The 18,137-nt window shown below is 37.3% G+C and overlaps 2 protein-coding genes across 2 annotated transcripts; both read left to right on the forward strand.

Annotated features, from left to right (window-relative positions):
• Positions 1 to 2,185: 2,185 nt before the first annotated feature.
• On the forward strand, positions 2,186 to 7,966 carry LOC141812559 (BRCA1-associated RING domain protein 1-like). The gene is given in 15 exon segments (XM_074700564.1): positions 2,186 to 2,316; positions 4,945 to 4,998; positions 5,084 to 5,154; positions 5,226 to 5,330; positions 5,410 to 5,729; positions 5,899 to 6,016; positions 6,096 to 6,157; positions 6,263 to 6,363; positions 6,547 to 6,733; positions 6,809 to 6,868; positions 6,870 to 6,904; positions 6,989 to 7,115; positions 7,189 to 7,354; positions 7,432 to 7,550; positions 7,626 to 7,966. Coding segments are annotated over 15 exon segments (1,926 nt in total). The 5' UTR covers positions 2,186 to 2,227; the 3' UTR covers positions 7,938 to 7,966.
• A 654-nt stretch (positions 7,967 to 8,620) lies between these two features.
• Positions 8,621 to 9,895, forward strand: LOC141812560 (peroxygenase-like). The gene is made up of 6 exons (XM_074700565.1): positions 8,621 to 8,738; positions 8,842 to 8,991; positions 9,069 to 9,154; positions 9,234 to 9,328; positions 9,408 to 9,533; positions 9,627 to 9,895. Exons 1-6 carry the CDS (start codon positions 8,636 to 8,638, stop codon positions 9,775 to 9,777), a joined length of 711 nt encoding a protein of 236 aa, XP_074556666.1. The 5' UTR covers positions 8,621 to 8,635; the 3' UTR covers positions 9,778 to 9,895.
• The last annotated feature ends 8,242 nt before the right edge of the window (positions 9,896 to 18,137 follow it).

The raw sequence follows: 18,137 nt of genomic DNA on the forward strand, positions 1-18,137 counted from the left end.
GGCACAATCAATGATTTTTCATGAGTAACTCATTATTCTATTTGACAACTAGTAGATATAAGATAAGCTCAGAATATTTTTTAAATCCATGCTCACGATATTTACTACTGCAGGAGCACATTCGATGCATGAAAAATAGATAATTTTTTTTAATACATCTTGATCAGTAATTTTCTCTTTACAAAGTATGAGTTTGGAGCTAATCTTGAATAGTGTCGAGTTATAATCGCTTACAGATTTAAAATCTTGTAGGTGAAGATGCATCCATTCATAACGAGCTCTTAGGAGAATTGCAGTTATCTAATGGTCAAACTTTTCTTTTAATTTTTTCAAAGTTCTTGTGGTTTTTTTAGAGTGAGATACTCAACATTTAATCCATCATCAATATGGTGACAAAGAAAAATGAGTGCTTTTGCACAATCCTATAGGGATTCATTGTTTTTTTTTTAATCTCCTAAGCTCTTAGAGACACGAAGGACCTTGGCATCTAAAATTCATGATAGATAATTTTTTTCCAGTTAGGTCAGGTGTTTCAAATTCAAATTTGGTGATCTTTATCATAGCAACCACTACATAAAAGTAAATTAAAAAATAATTAGAATACTATCATTTATCAAACAAATTAAAAATATGTTAATATTGGAAGTAATCAAATATATATTTTTAATCAAAATTCTTCAAAAATATTGATATGTATTAGATTAATAGATCAATATTCTTCAAGAACATTGCTAAAACCAAGGGCGGAGCCACGCTTGGGCTAGGATGGGCTCCAATGCCACCTTTTTAAAAAAAAAAAACTAATGACTTTTATTTTATTTTATTTTCAATTCTATGGTCGTTCCCCAATAATCAACCCCATGTAGTTGGCCCTAGCCCCAGGTAATTTTGAATTCTGGCTACACTCCTGAGTAAAAATTATATCTTAGATCAATATTCTTTGATAAATTTTAGATCTTTATGTTTTAAATTATAGATTTATCAATATATCAATATAAATTCATATTATAGTACTTCATAAGCATCAACATAGAATTCAAAATTGTAATTCTTTAGAAGTATCAATATAAAATTAAAAGTTATACTTTTTTAGGAGCATCAATAATATAAATTTAGGATTGGTACTACTTTCAGTGTATCAATATTAAATCTAAATATTGTGCTATTTCAGGAGAATTAATATAAAACTAAAATTTGTGCTATTTCAAGAGCATTGATATTAAATCTAAATATTGTGCTTCTTTGAGAGCATTTATATAAAAACTAAAAATAAAAATTATTTATAGGTTTATACTTTAAAGAGCACTCGTGCTTGTAACATGTTGTAATTTAATAGTAGAGACAGAAAGAATTGAAGAAATCTTATATTTTATTTCTATCAAATATCCTTGTTTATAAAATAGGTGGAGTGGTAAAAAAAAAAAAAGAATACAATGATTTATTATAACATTGTTATTATTATCGATCAACAATAAAATCAAAGCAATCATCTATTATAACAATTATTATTATTATTATTTATATTAAATTTTTATTTATTTATAGTTTATTATTTTTTATTTTTAACATATTATGAATATTAAATTTAAAAAGAAGATCAAAAAAATTTATAAAATATATTATTTTTTATAATTAAATTTTATATAAATAAATAAATTTATTTATTTATAAATTATTCATGAATATTTATTTATGAACATTATATATAAAATTAATAAATCAAATTCATTAATATCTATATTTATTATATATATATATATTTACAATTAAATAAATATAAATCAACAAGACTAAATTTGTTTTGTGAACATCCGATGCATTTACAATCTTACCCCTACTCCTCCGTCTCCCTCTTCATCACTTTTGAAATGGTTAGTATTAAGTTATTTTTGCATTAAAAAAATATTTTATAAACTATTTTATGCCGTTTAATCAGCGTATTTATCTTTTTAGGAAATATTTTAATAAATTTCCCAAATAATGATATATTGTTTTTTAAGGTTTAATTTGTATTTATATATTTGTTCCCAAAGCGAGCCGAACTTACCGGCGAAACTTAGAATTAACGAAACCGATTTAACGTAACCGAGAAATTACCGGAGCGCGTGAAAACCAAATTACTCCCGCGCTCACCGAGGTTAAATAGACTGACGTCTTCCTCACGCCTCTCGTCTGAAACCCACCATCAACGCAGCAGGGAAAACGATCTTGGAACACAGAGGGGAAGATGGAGAATTTGGGAGCTTTCAGGCGATTTGCGAACCCTTTGCTTCTCAATCTCCAGAAGCTGGAATTGGAGCTGACGTGCGCCATATGGTATTTGTTTCATCTCCTTTTTCTTTTCAGCTCATAGCAAAGATCTAGTTTGGTCTTACATGCCTCAGATAGAAGAAATTTTGTATACATGACGGTGAAATAAGTAGTAGAGAATTTTAATTTTTTTACTGATGTTTTTCCTAATTTTTTTGTTTCTCGATTCATGTATGAAGTATTCTGATATGCATTATTCATCGTGTGTTTAAACTGGCTGCAAGGGCTATCAGTAAATGTGTTGTTCGTTCTAGTTTACTTGGAATAGAGTTGCAACTAGTTAGCGTTCCATAGATGTTACCTAAGTGTGAGATTCTATTGGCATACTTCTGCATCAAAGAGGCCGCTGCTCTAAGGCGTTTTCGAAAATTATATTGGTAGCTTTCCTTTGGCTACTTGTACTCCTTGAACAAGGTGTTTTGTTTTAAAAGCTACTTGTCAAAGGAAATTATATGCAATCTGATTATGGTTTTTCCAATCCAGAACCATGTTTGGAGGTACATGAGGTTCGGTGTTATATCTGGTGTCTTCTGATTCTAGCACTTGGATATTATATCTTCTGGAAATTGCTAGCTGCTCCTCCTCCTAGTCGCTATTAAGGCTTTAGGTTTACTCTATTCTTAGTTGTTTTGTTTTTAATAAGCTAGGGTATCTATTGCTGTTACACGAGTTGATTTCAAATAGTACTACAACAATAACAATTAACTTTTTATCCACTAAGTTGTAGGGATCTATATGCGCGAAAAACCGATTAAACCGCATATAACGCAGTGGAAAACAGGATCCCTCCAGAAGATCCATGCGAAAAACATACTCGTTTGATGATTCTACCTACTAAAATCGAGGTTACCTTCGATGCGTGCCCTTCGCAATCCCGACAACAACTCTTTGCCTTCAAGGTCGGTGGATCTCAGCACGATCAGTGCGTTCGTGCCTCCAAGGTATCCACACAAACACTGATATGGAGAAGAACCCAACTGTGGTGCTAGCCACAAAGGAGGGCTCGGCCAAGATGGTAGAAGAGAAGAAGAAGAAGATGGAGAGCAAGAGCATCAACAACTCTTCATCAAGAGCCTCTTACCCCTTTTTATATCCCACCATGGGATATGAAGGGTTTTGTCTTTTAGTGATCTAAGGAATTAATATTTTATTAACTCCCATGTATCTCATGCATGAAGATCTTTCTCTCCCTTTAATGAAGATCATGCATCTCATGCATGATAATCTTTCTCTTCTTTTAAGGAAGATCATGCAGCCTTTTATGATCATGCATCTCATGCATGATAATCTTTGATGAATTCGAATTTGGCTTATGTGACTTGAGTCCAACTCGAGTCTCACATAATCTGAGTTGACTTGAGTCCAAATCGAGTCCAACTCAATCCGAATTGACACTAAGGGCTAATTCTAACATAAGTAGGGTCAGCTATATGGATTCGCCTCATTGGACTCAATCTCCTACTGTATCATCATTTGATTTTTATCTTATTTAATTATTGTTAAAACTAAGTCTATTTTAGTCTCCTTCTTTCTCGATTAATATATGTATTTGTCATGGATTTATATTACCTAATTAGAATATTTATTAATTATCTAAATATATGTCTATAACATCTTGAATGCGTCTTTTGGAATTTTTCCTCAATAGGTGCAATCTCAACTTTCTCTTTAATATTCTCATTTTTTATCTTGTCGATCCTCGTATATTTGCACATCCATTTTAAAATCCTCATCTCTGTGACTCTCATCTTTTATTTATATATTCGCTTTATACTCCACCATTCAACTCTATATAACATAGCAAGTCTAACCACTGTTTTATAAAACTTCCTTTTAAATTTTAGAGGTACCTTGTGATTACAAAGAACATCTGACGTTTTTCTCTATTTCAACCATCTTACTTGTATCCTTTGTGAAACATCTCTATCAACTCCTCCATCCTTTTATAAAAATAATCTTAGATACTTAAAACTTTAGTTACAAGTAACTTGACATATCTTATCTTAACAATTGTCTTACTATATTCATTACTATTAAACTTAAATTTCAAGTATTCTGTATTTATTTTATTGAGCCTAACACCTTTAATTTCTAATGTCTCCCGTCAAGAGTCGAGTATATTCACAAGTCTCATCGATTAAAATAATATCATCTATAAACAATAAGTGATTCAAGTGATTTAACGTGATTTGGAACCCCTAGATTCCCACTCCACGGTCTTAGTGATCCGTTAGGTGGATCACCTTTGAAAACATCATTATCTTTCTCCTTTCTAAAATAAACTTTAGAGGTGGAGAAACCTTGCTACAATTAAGTATTTGATACAGAAAATAATAGATAGATATAAGCACAAATGATCAAATACAAAGACAAGAAGACAAGCTAGAAAAAAATATACTAAAGGGGTATAACATTGCCTTCTAAGATCTTTTGGACGAGCACAACGAACCTTTGAGCACATGTGAGTATATTGTGTCCAGTAAATTCGTCCATAACCAATGTAAAAAGATATGATATTATAGTAAATTTTCATTTTTCGATTCTTGATTTTTGAAAAAGGAAAACTAATTTATTACTTCTTGTAGGTGTTGTGGAGAGTGGTCTAATCTATTTATTGTCTTTCAACTTTGACAGCTTAAAACTGCTGCAAGTGCCAATGTTGTTACCATGTAACCATATGTATTGCAGGTTTGTACTTCTGCATCTTTTGAATTAGTTTATATAAATGATTAGTTTGTGCAAGTGACAGTTTTTTTTGTTTGGTCCTATTCAGATCTTGTATCACTACTACCATGACAAATACACACGATTGTCCTGTGTGTAAAACACCTTTTTCTGAACAAGGTACATTCACATCAAATATTTAGATCCATTGTTCAAGGTTTTTTTATTCACATGTCTGAATACTGATGCAGATTTAAGGGCTGCTCTTCACATTGAGCCAATTACACATATCTGCAAAAACATGACTTCTACAGTCAATGCTGTTCTGAAACAAGGCCCACAAAGTGCTATTTCTGGTATAATCCTAACTCTGTTTCAGTTTATGTTACTTTATTTACTTTAACTACTTGGAATAAGTGATAACCTTGTGAACAGACACGAAGATGCATTCAGATGCAACCCAAGATTCTGGCAACAATAACTTGGCTGAGAAATTTGAAGGGCAACGTATAAATGGCATGGAAAAGCAGAGGCCATCTCATGTCAAGTCATGTGCAACATTGTTCGGATGCCTGAGTGCAGTAGAAACCAAACATCTGGAAGAACCACATGAACACAAGTTGAATGCAAGTGAGAAAGTCAGTGAAGAAGTTGAGATCAATAGGTTCCTTGCACCGTCGGATACATGTAGTTCTCAAACCTCTGGCTACCAAAAAGATTCAGATAATGATAGCATTTATGGACAAAGTGAACCAGTAAGTTCCATCTGCAGAAGAGAATCTTCTTTTCCAGTTTTTTAGTTTTAATTTTTATAATTCTAGTTTGAACAAACAAGGAAATTGAAGTAGGAGCCAATTTAACTATGAGAAGAAAGCCTGCGTAGAAACAAAAAAGAGTAATGAAGTGCTTCACAATTCTTTGCAGACAACCAGTCAATTGCCTGCTACAGTGTTTTCCAAGAGAGCTGCAGATAATGAAACCTCCCCAAGGGAAATTGGCTTTTTGGTCAAGTCAAAAAAGCAGAAGTTACACAAGGATAATGGTAAGTAGTACTATGTATAATTTTGGATCATTTTTATCAATTGTGTTCAAATTTAAGCATTTCTATTTGCTTAATGCAGATTGCATTCCCGAGCAACTTGTGGTAAATTGTGAATTTTGCCATACTTCAGTAGCCACAGAGGTACTACATGTGAACCTTGGAATTGAGTTATTTTGCACGACTGACATTAATTTTGAATCACTATGACCCCGAGCAGGCTGTATTTTACATTTAGGCTGTTTTCAGGGATCTGGACCAATGTCACATTATCTTCATGGAGAACCAATGACAGACGAACAAGCATCACAACCTAATGTCTTACATGTCCATCAAAAATGTACAGAGTGGTAAAGCTTTAGTCTACTGAATGTTTAGTGCCATGCACATTGTTATTACTATCATCTCGATGAGCAGTGAAATATCATTGACGAGATTATATTTTTTTGTGATAATGTATCTATTTTGAAGTTTTTATGTCCTTATGGGTCAAATATTTCTTCTAATACATCTGTGCCAAACCTCAAATCCAGGGCACCACAAGTTTATTTTGTGGGTGATACTGCTATGAATTTGGAGGCCGAGCTGTCACGCGCATCGAAGATCAAATGCAGCGTCTGTGGCTTAAAAGGAGCTGCACTCGGTTGCTACAACAAGAGGTGCAGAAGATGTTATCACGTCCCTTGTGCTGATCAACTATCAGAGTGCAGATGGGATTACGTAAGCTATAGTTCTTTTGTTGTGAAACCAAATTGATGAAATATTAATCATAGTTAATCCACTTTACTGTGCCAGGAGAACTTTCATTTGCTTTGCCCAATGCACTCTTCACATAGACTTCCATGTGATGGATCGAAAAGAGAAGAAAAAGACGTCAGAAAACACGACATTGTATGGCTTCTCTTTCTCAGTATTTGAATTGCTTAAATAGACTATGTATGAATTCCTTTTTTTATCTTCTGGATGTTTTGTTAGATGTCATTCCACTCCAGAGATGGATCAGTCCCCATGCGTAAAGCATTCTGCAGAAGCGTGGACTGCTTCTCCATGTGTAACGAGAGAATGGGTGCTTTGTGGATCTGCCTTGTCCAGGCAGGAGAAGGTAATCATCTTGATGTCTGAGAAAGCTAGCATCGTCAAGCCTTTCTGTTTTGATGCTCGAGCAATCTTCACAGAATATACTGGTTGAATTTGTAACCCTATCCGGAGCTTCTACAAGCAGCGTCTGGAACTCGAGCATAACACATGTGATCGCCGCCACAGATGAGCATGGTGCTTGCAGCAGAACGCTTAAAGTTCTAATGGCCATCTTGGGTGGAAAATGGATCCTACGTGTTGAATGTACCTACCTTTGCTGACTTACACATTCATGATTCATCATTGCATTATCCATGTTGTTCAAAGCTTTATTTATTCAGGGCTCAAGGTTTGCATGGAGGCTGGTCACCCAGTGGCAGAGGAGCCTTTTGAAATCAGCCACGACATTAACGGATCATTTGATGGACCAAGAAGTGGGCGACTAAGAGCTTATCAAAAGGTATATATATCCTACTCTTACAACTTTGAGTTCGAATAATAATCATCTCATGATCTTGCTATAATTTTGTTGCAGGCACCAAAACTATTTGGGAGCCTGTCCTTTTACTTCAATGGTTATTTTATGCCAAACTACAAGAAACACCTTGAGACTTTGATTTCCGCTGCTGGTGGAAGATTACTGGAAAGAAGTGAGGTCGTTCCAATAACGTTGATAGTATATAACGCAGAGCCTCCGCAAGGAAGCGACCCAAATGACCTAAACGGAGTCGTCAAGAAGAGAAGAGAAGAGGCAGAGGGTTTTGCAGCCAAGACTTCCTCTCGGGTGATTCCACACACATGGCTTTTGGACGCTATTGCTTCTTGCCATCTGCCACAAGTTGTCTGATTGGCTTCAAATGGAGCCAGCAACAATATCTGTAGATGAAATCGATTAAATCAAAATTGAATGAATTTAAATTTTTAAATAAATTAAATCGATGGAATTTTGTCATAAAATTGAACAAATTAAATTAATAATAACAAGTGGCGAGCGCGACCGGTGCATTTGCCACGAGGCCCTGGCCGCAAGCCGCCTCCGCCTTGAACTTGGCTCATTAACGTAACGAACCTGCCATGCACAACGCCACGTATAGCCACTTTTTTAATTAAAGGGTTAAGCAGTTGATTAAACATCTAATTCAATTGGATCGATTAAATCAAAATTGAATGAATTTAATTTTTTAAATAAATTAAATCGATGGAATTTTTTCATAAAATTGAACAAATTAAATTAATAATTAATTAATTAATTAGATTAGTTTTTTTTATTTAATCGAAATTTTACTCAATCCTAAATCACACCTCTTTCAATCGCACCCCCACAGACAAGTCATCTCCGCCGTCTGTTGCTCCGACTAAGGGTTACTAACAAGTCGCGACCGGTGCATTTGTCACGAGGCCCTGGCCCCGCCGCCTCCGCCAGCGTACGCCTGCCATGCACACGCCATCTTCTATATATGAACCCCCAGCTATTCAACAAAACGGAGACTGCATGTGCCGTTTGTTTCTCTGATTCTTCGATCGATCGATCACTCAGAAGGGACGATGACGGAGACAAAGGATGCGATGTCGACGGTGGCAGCGCAGGCACCGGAGACACTGGAGAGGCGGATCCGAACCGACTTGGAGGAACACCTCCCTAAGCCTTGTTAATTACTCTAGCTCCCTCTTTTATTTATTATTCGAACCTTAAGTTAGATTTTACTTTAAGTCATTGATTTCGTTACATATTCTTGAAATAAACTTTAAAGATTTGGCGAGAGGGCTAGTGGCGCCGGACGTGTATCATCCCGAAGGCACCAAAGATCACAAGCACCACCATCTCAGTGTTCTTCAGCAACACGTTGCCTTCTTCGACTTGGACGACGACGGCATCGTTTACCCTTGGGAAACTTACACGGGTTAGTGGATGACAACTACTATGTCTGTGTACTAAACCCGGAATCATACTTAATTTTCACCTTCTTTTGTACGACAGGTTCAAGACTTATTGGCTTCAATCCTGTTATGTCACTGCTCATTGCCGTCGTAGTTAATGTGACTTTGAGCTATCCAACGCAGCCAGTAGGTTTCACTAGTATATAATGATTAATTATTTGATCAAGAAGCTGCATGCCTTTAGTTTTCTACTGCTGCAATGCAGAGCTGGATACCTTCTCTGTTGTTCCCCATATATATACATAACATCCATGCGAGCAAGCACGGCAGTGATTCCGGATCTTACGACAATGAGGGAAGGTATTCTTTATATTCTAATTAGTTCATATATTTAAGATGTTCTTTGAGAGAAATATGATATATATTTGCCTAGCTTTAGATTTGTGCCTGTGAATTTTGAGAACATATTCAGCAAGTACGCCCGGACAGATCCCAACAGGCTCACTTTTGTTGAGCTTTGGAGGATGACAGAAGGCCAAAGAGTTTCTTTTGACTTCTTTGGATGGTAATGAGCTAGATCCTTTATAATTAATGGGAAATATATATCATAAAATCATCGTCTCAAATGTGCATGGGGAAAATGGGGTTAAATATATAGGATTGCAGCGAAGCTGGAATGGATAGTTTTGTACCTGCTGGCGAGAGACGAAGAGGGATATCTGCCGCGGGAGGCCATCAGGCGTTGCTTTGATGGAAGCCTGTTCGAGTACTGCGCCAGCCAGAGAGAAGTCTACGAGAAGGTTGACTAGAGTTGACTTAAACTTGGACTTGCACCTGTACCGGTCGTTGTATATGCATGCTTAACTAAGATCGAGTTGGTATGTGGAGGACATCTCTGGGTGACGTTTGTAGCTGTTTCTGGGAAAATAAACTTCTGGTCTTTGTTCACTATCAGTGGCTTAACTAAGATCCAGATTATTTTTAACCGGGGCTTAATTTTTTCAACCAAGTCGATTGTAGAATTTTTTCAACCAGGTCGGCTGCAGAATTTTTTCAACCAATCGGCTCGAAAAATTTGAACAACCTTGAACAGTCTTATGAGAAAAATAATGATTAAATTATAACAACTTAAAAGATGAAAGTGAAAAACAATGATTAAATTATAACAACTTAAAAGATGAAAGTGATTACTTTTAAAGAATGACTCATCAGTAACATCATAAACAAGCAGAATACCGATGACACATCGATAGTATGCTACAACAAAAGTATTCACTCCACCAAAACTTTTTCAAAATTTGCATCTGTAAATCAGTTCAGAAAATAACCACCATACCAGTTGTTATGGTTCGAAAGCGCTCCTGACCAGTGGTATCCCAAATTTGCAGTTTAATTCGCTTGCCATCAAGCTCAATAGTTCTGATTTTAAAATCAATACTGTGGAGAAGACATAAAACTTTAAAAATTAAGAAAACAAACAAGAAAAAGAAAATAAAGCAGTGAGGGAGGGATCACCAAATAAGAAAGAAGCAAATTAAGTCATCAATGTTTTGGGAGTTGAAACAATTGATTCTAGACAAAAGGAAGTTGAAAATAACTTGTACTACCTTGTATGCCCAGTGAAGGTACGAATTTTCATCATTAATTTCTTTGCCAAGCGAGCAATCACTTTTGAAGGAGGTCATACTGCATTCTGCTACCATACACATCAGATTCTGTCAGAGAATACACATTTCAAGTGACATTTAAATGAAATTCTTTAAGTGATTAATCCTATTGCTACCTCTGTAGTCTGTTCAAGTAGCATTTGATCCAGAATTGGAATACACGTTTCTGAGCTTGCAGGCTGACCTCAAGTATCAAATAAGAGGAGACAATTGTGTTCTACGAGTATTCATTTGCTGAAAATGTTGTAAAATTTGTTCATTTTCAATTGTGGCAAAAATCTCCTTCTCGATGTATACAACCAAACTATGATTCATCCACTCATCCCCCATCCTATTGCGTAGAATCGTCTTGATAATTTTCATCGCAGAAAAGACCCCTTCAACAGAAGCAGTTGTAACTGGTAAGACAATGCTAGCTCGATCAAACGATATACCAATGAAAAAACTGTATTTTTGCCAGTTTCAACAGATCTTTTTAGCAAGACTTTCCAAATCTTCAATCATAGAAAATTCATCTTCTTCTCGTACATTTTGAATGTAAGTCTCAAGCTGGTTCTCAAGTATTATATGATCAGTTAACGAAAAATCCTTCGGATAAAGTTTAGCAAGGTGGAGTAGTTTACCAATATCAAATTGAGAAAAAGAATCCTTTGGATCTAAACAAGCAATGCAAGTAAGTACCTCCGTATTTGATTTTGAAAAACGATTATTCATCTCTTGAATCATCATATCAAGAACCTGAATAATAATAATAAATGAATAAAAAATGTATTAGAAAGCAATATCATAAAAATACTAAAATTCAATAAAGTATATGAATTTATTGATACCTAGCAGAAAATTGCAACGCGATAGTGATGAAAATTAGTAATACATTTTTTGCCCATTACGTCTGCGACAAATTATTATATTTTCTTCCCATGTCGGTACTAGCCGTGGTATTAAGACTCCTCTAGGAAATGTGTTGACGACATCCAAATGTTTCTCCCATCCTTCCTCTCTAAATTTTTGTAGTTGAACTTTCATCGTTTTGATCAAACTGACACTTTCTTTTGTTCGGTACTAGGATCATATGGTTTTCTTTGTCTCATGCAACTCTTTTTACTCGATTCAAACTTTCTTCACTCATTTACGTCTCATGGAACTGATACTTATTCATCCCAATCCAATTGGACATTTATAACCACAGGATTTCCACAGATTAATGATAGAAGTCAGCATAGATCTGGACTGCATTTTGAATATGAGAAACCCAAAATGAGCTTGTGTTTTTATCAACTAACAATTTTTTCTATTGGAGCTTCTCTCATTCCTTTTGTCAAGCATAATAATGCCAATAGGGCTAAGCACGAAGACCCAACAATGTTAAAGATTTAAAGGGAAAAGGAATATTGAGGGAAACCATCAAACCAAAGAGACAGATGAATACCTTGAAATGAAGCCGGCGGTTGAAACTTGAAGGCGGCGATCGAAGATTGGGCGGCGATCGGCGGCGGGGCGGTGCGGATCGGACTTCGGAGGACGCGATCGGAGGTCGCGACTTGAAGGGGCGGACAGGCGGTGCGGTTCGGACTTCGGAGGACCGAGGACGCGATCGCTTGGAGGAGGAGGATGCGATCGCTTGGAGGAGGAGGAGGATCGCTTGGAGGAGGCGGTGCGGACGTGCGGTTCAGACTTCGGGCGGTGCGAGAAGCGGAGGGAGGAAGCGTAACCTAATTAGCCCCTAATCCAGATAAAATCAAAAAATTAGGCCGGCCCTGGGCCGTCGGCCCGTCGCCCTGGCCCAGGGCGGGCTCTGCCCGCAGGCCGCAGCGGCAATCGGCGGGCGGCGGCACTTCGGAGGACGTTGGCAGCTCCAACCTCCAGGAGGGGTTACCGCGATCTCAGGGGGGGCTCAAGCCCCCCCCTCACCCTCCCTTGGATCCGCCACTGTTCACTATAATGGGGAGGACAACGAACACTCTGTTTGGATAGAGTGAGGGACGGTTCATTAATGGGAGGGGAAGGGAGGGGAAGGAAAGGGAAGGGAGGAGAAAAAAAGTAACCTTGTTTGGGGAGGAAAGGAAGGTTCAAAAGAGAGGAAATGGAAGTTAAAGATATAAAATGTCAAAAATATCCTTATTATTATTAATTTTTTTTTGAGATAGTCGTTGAGGGATCGGAAATGGCAATGAAACCGACCGACGGTGGTGTTGTATCCCATGTCCTCCATCCTTCTTTCTCGCTTCCGCTCCTTGCTCTTCTTCCTCGACATCTCGGCATCGCTCCCATCTTCCCGCTGCGTCTTCGTTGAACTTCCCCTTCCTTTCAAGAGGCCGCACGCGGATCTGAGTCCATGCTGCTTTTGCCCGCCGACTTCGACGCTATGGTCCTCCTCTGCCTCCCGGTCCCCGCGGCATTCCACTCCTTGGTAGCCTCCCCTTCCTCCAATCTGACCTCCACGCGCACTTCGGCCGTCTCGCCTGCACCTACGGTCCCATCTTCAGCATACGCCTTGGCGCCAAGCTCGGCATCGTAATCTCCTTGCTCGCCATCGCCCGGGAGGTCCTCCGCGACCACGACGCCGCCTTTGCCAACCGGGACGTCCCCGCCTCTGCCCGCGTCATATCCTATGGCGGCGACGCCGACATCATGTGGAACCCCAACGGCCCCAAGTGGCAGATGCTGCGCCGCTTGTGCGTCCGCGAGATGCTCTGCCCCGCAGGGCTCAACGCCGTCTACACGCTGCGGCGCCGGGAGATGCGCGCGGCGGCGGCAAACATCAAGCGTAGGCAGGGACCGCAGTGGACGTCGGCGCGGAGATGGGCGCTAGGAGCGCGGTGGGGAAGGAGTTCCAGGAGGTGGTGGAGATCACTGATCGATTTAGATGGGTAAAATTGGAATAGACATGTTTAATATTTACTTCCCCTTCCTTACACCCCAATTTGGGGTGTAAGAAATTGTGCTTATTCATAAGCATGGAAAGGGAAGCTTTCCCCTTCTTTCCCCTTCCCCCTCCTTATCTCACCCCATCCCAAACACAGGTAAAAAATTTTTTCCCCTTCCTTACCTTTCCCTCCCTTTCCCTCACCTCCTCCCAAACAGACGAGAAGAGGCAAGAGTAATTTCATGATGGAAAATTTTTTATCTTGAAATTTATTATTTTAGCGATCTCATACAATCGATTTTAAAATTATTTATAAAGAGATAAATTTAAAAATTATAATTAAATTTTTTTATCTTGATTTATACAGAATCTACCATTCTAGAGATCCTATACAACAAAGAGACAAGAGCAATTTCATGATAAAAAATTTTCTATCTTGAAATTTATTATCTATATTATACGATCGGTTTCACAATTTCATGATGAGCAATTTTATGGTGAAAAATTTTCTATCTTGAAATTTATTATCCAACGATATCATACGATTAGTTTCATGATTATTTATAAGGAGATAAATTAAAAAATTATAATTAAAATTTTTTATCTTGATTTATGTGGAATCTACCATTCTAGGGATTCTGTATGTTCGATCTTACGATCATTCATCTTTATTTCTCATTTGCTATTTGGTATATAAATTTATTCATATTTGGCGGCTATGTGATAATAAAAAAATATTTTAATAATATAAATAATTCCGTTTCAAAGTGTTGAATCTCTTCACTTATCTATGTTTTAGAGAATTATAATATTATAATAATGTAATTAATTAATTAGTAGAATGTTTTTATTTTAAGTAAATAAATTATAGGGTTTAAATTTCAAATTAGATAAATATTTTAAAGGTTAAATTTTTTAAGTTGTGCTTCATGTATTTCAAATGGAATAAATATTTTAGAGGTTGATTTAATTTATTTCAAATAGAATAAATGTTTTAGAGATTGATTTTTGAATGGTGTGTGTCGGGTTTATTTGCAAAGTAATCGAATAAAAAATCTGGCATCTAAATTATATATTCAACTAAATAAATCATAATCTCATTTTTATCTAATAAATAAGTATTAAATAGTGTATATAATTGAATAAATATTATGAAGAAAATTCACTTTAGAGCTCAATCATCACACAACCTTAATTTTTTGGGTTGAAGTAGAGTCGAATCAAATTTAAGGTTGTGTGAGACTGAAAATGTACTTGCTAAATTCAAGATTCACAAATAAGATATTGTTGGGGAAAAATGTGAACGGAAAAATGCATTGTGAATTCCGAAGAGTTTTATAGCTATTAATTATTGAACTTGTGAAGGTTCTTTCTTATGCGTGAACTTGTAAGATGTAAATCTAGAGCTCAAATTGCATTGAACTTAAGTGATTCATGCGAGTATGATCTACACATGTCGAATGTCAGATCGATTAAGATAAAATTTGTCTAAACAAATCAGTTATGTTTTATCACTTGAATCTTTTTTTATTACTACTTACTCATGCTCAGGTACATAACAGACGCATTAATGGTCGACGGACACATTAATGGTTGGATCTAATGTTAAATGTAAATTCGTAACTGCACGAGTGAAATGACCGACCATTAATGGTTGGTGGTTGACGTTTTGAACCAAGCAAGTAAAGGCAATAAATGACCTTTATTTGGCCATTTACTATTGTCAAGGGTTGAAGCTCCTATGTAAGGAGGTCGTGACCTTGAGCAGATGGGTAGATGCAAAAGACAAAAATTTCATCCACCTTCATTCCCCTTGTTTCTTTCTCTCTATCGTACACTCTGCTTAACAACTCTTTTGTGATAACGTTCAGGTACACACTCAGTTCGTCACGAACAACCATTGCTTGGTTGTATGCATGACCATCCCATTGTATCCTGGGAAACAGATGTCCAGCGTGACCTTGAAGCACAGTCGAAGAGGATGAATTTGTTTTAAGAAAATTATGTTTAACACCAGCTTCAGTGTCTCTCTATCCCACACAACGACTTGACTAGCTCGGTGACTAGGCTAGTTCAGCACTCGACAGCTCAATATCTCAGGCACTCGGCTAGCTCGACCATCGCAGACAGCTCTTCCTTCCCTATTTAGTAGCTTGAGGCTAAGGTCATCTTATTAGATAAGACTAAATTTTTGTATTTAGTTATTTTAATTTTGCAATTTTATTATCTCTAATGAATATCTCCAACAATCTTAAAACATACTTGATCTATTGAGATGACCATGAAGAGTGTTGAGAAGTAGGATGCTCAACTCGCAATGGCTCTCTTTGCCCCGATTAGAAATATTTCAATCAACCATGGGGAAAAGCTAGAGAAGTTCACTGGGTTGAACTTCAAACGATGACATCAAAAGATACTCTTTTACCTGACCATGTTGAATCTAGCTCAGTTCTTGATGGAGGAACCTCCCAAGACTACTAAGGATGCTATTGATGTCTAGACCATTAGTGTAGTGGAAGTATAAAACCATTCAAAGTTCCTATGTCAAAACTACATCCTCAACTGTGTTGTCGACTCGCTGTATAAAGTGTATAGCACAAAGAGAACGACTAAGGAATTATGGGAGACCCTAGACAAGAAATACAAGATGAAAGATACGAGAGTCAAGAAGTTTATTGTTGGTCGATTCTTGGACTACAAAATGGTTGACTCTAAGACAGTGATCAACCAAGTCCAAGAGCTTCAGGTGATCATGCACGAGATTCACTCATTAGGTATGATGCTGAGTGAAATCTTCCATATGGCAGCTATCATTGAAAAGTTGACTCCTGCTTGGAAGGACTTTAAGAACTACCTGAAGCACAAGCAGAAGCAGATGAATGTTGAGAAACTCATTGTTAAGCATTGAGGAAGACAATAAGAATTCAGAGAAGAGATTGTTCTCTCAGGCTACTTTGAAAGCTAACATGATTGAGCACGTTCAAAGCTTGAAATGGAAGAACCCTAGATCTTCTAAAGTTGCTAAAGTCAAACTCAGAAGAGGCATTCTAGAGAAATTAAAGCTACAACTATGACTGAGTCAGTCACAAGTCCTCAGAATGCAAGAAGTCAAGGAAGAAGCACAAGACCAACCTAGTAGACAAAATCGAGGTGGATTGATACCGGTGTTACCCAACATGTGTGGTCCAACAAGGAGTTGATCCACAACTTTGAAGAATTCAAAGATGGGAAAAAGTTGTTCACGGGGAACTCAATAATCTTAGATATCAACGCCCAAGGGAAAATGGTGTTGAAGATGATCTCGAGCAAGGAGCTGACTTTGAACAATATATTGTATGTTAGAGATTTAAAAGAATATGATATTCGTGTTGGGTTGCAAGGGTGCAAACATAGTCCCACATCTAAAACACATGGAAAAGATCATGATTTTAAAAGGATGGAAAGTATCTCCATTGGCATGAGGCCTTTTGGGGAGAGCCCAAGAACAAAGTCATGAGGGCTTAGGCCCAAAGTGGTCAATATCATGCCATTGTAGAGATATTTTAATTCCATCGGACCCAACAAGTGGTATCAGAGTGAGACCGCTCTTCACCGGACTAATCGCTGGAAGAGCCATGATCCAGATCTAACCATGTAGGTTGAACCTTAAAACAAAGGAAGTGGGTGCTCCCGTGTCTAAATCAAGAGAACCAAACACCAAGTGAGAAGTCCTAGTAGGTCGGATGGACCGAGGGGCAAAAAGTCCTAGTTGCGGTTAGGTGGGAAGTCCTAGTAGGTCAGGTAGACCGAGAGACAAAAAAGTCCTAGTTGCGGCTAGGTGGAAGTCCTAATAGGTCGGGTGGACCGAGGGACAAAAAGTCCTTGTAGGTCGAGGATTTAGACATCAAAAACGACGTTTGAGGGAGGGCCTGTGGTCCTTTGTTTGAGGGGGGGATTGTTGGGTTGCAAGGGTGCAAACATAGTCCCACATCTAAAACACATGGAAAAGATCATGAGTTTAAAAGGATGAAAAGTATCTCCATTGACATGAGGCCTTTTGGGGAGAGCCCAAGAATAAAGCCATGAGGGCTTAGGCTCAAAGTGGACAATATCATGCCATTGTGGAGATATTTTAATTCCATCAGACCCAACAATTCGGATCACTTTTGAGCAAGTATAACTTTCACATTATTTTTAAGTTGGGCATAGTTATGTTGTCCAAAATAAAATGTTTGCAGGGAAGGGCTATGCAACTAATGGATTGTTTAAGCTCAGTGTAATGACTATTAGGCCTAAGTTGAATAAAACTAAAAGTTCTTCCATTATATACTTGAGTCTTTCTTTTTATGGCATGATAGACTAGGACATGTTAACTATGATGTGTTGCATAAATTAATTAACATGTAAAACATACCTACATTTCACCTTAATCCGAACACAAGTGTGAGACTTGTGTTGAATAAAAAATGACAAGGTCATTCTTTCAAGTTATCTTTTGAACCTTATAAAAAGGGCAAACCACCTTTTGAACTCCATAAAAACGGGAAGGAAGCATAGTCTAAGGATCATTTGGAGTTTGGGATAGAAACCCTATTTAGAGGAGCCATCTTTAAGATTTCAAGATTATTCAACCATTGAGGAGTACGTGGAGTTCTTT

The sequence above is a fragment of the Curcuma longa genome, chromosome 19, assembly GCF_044706935.1.
Source record: "Curcuma longa cultivar G26 ecotype Majalengka, Jawa Barat chromosome 19, ITB_CL_G26_1.1, whole genome shotgun sequence".
Taxonomy (NCBI): domain Eukaryota; kingdom Viridiplantae; phylum Streptophyta; class Magnoliopsida; order Zingiberales; family Zingiberaceae; genus Curcuma; species Curcuma longa.

Coding starts and splice junctions, on each gene's coding strand:
- LOC141812560 (XM_074700565.1), top strand. CDS start 8,636: ATGACGGAGACAAAGGATGCGATGTCGACGGTGGCAGCGCAGGCACCG. Junction 8,739..8,841: donor GGAACACCTCCCTAAGCCTT/GTTAATTACTCT, acceptor TAAACTTTAAAG/ATTTGGCGAGAGGGCTAGTG. Junction 8,992..9,068: donor CCCTTGGGAAACTTACACGG/GTTAGTGGATGA, acceptor TTTGTACGACAG/GTTCAAGACTTATTGGCTTC.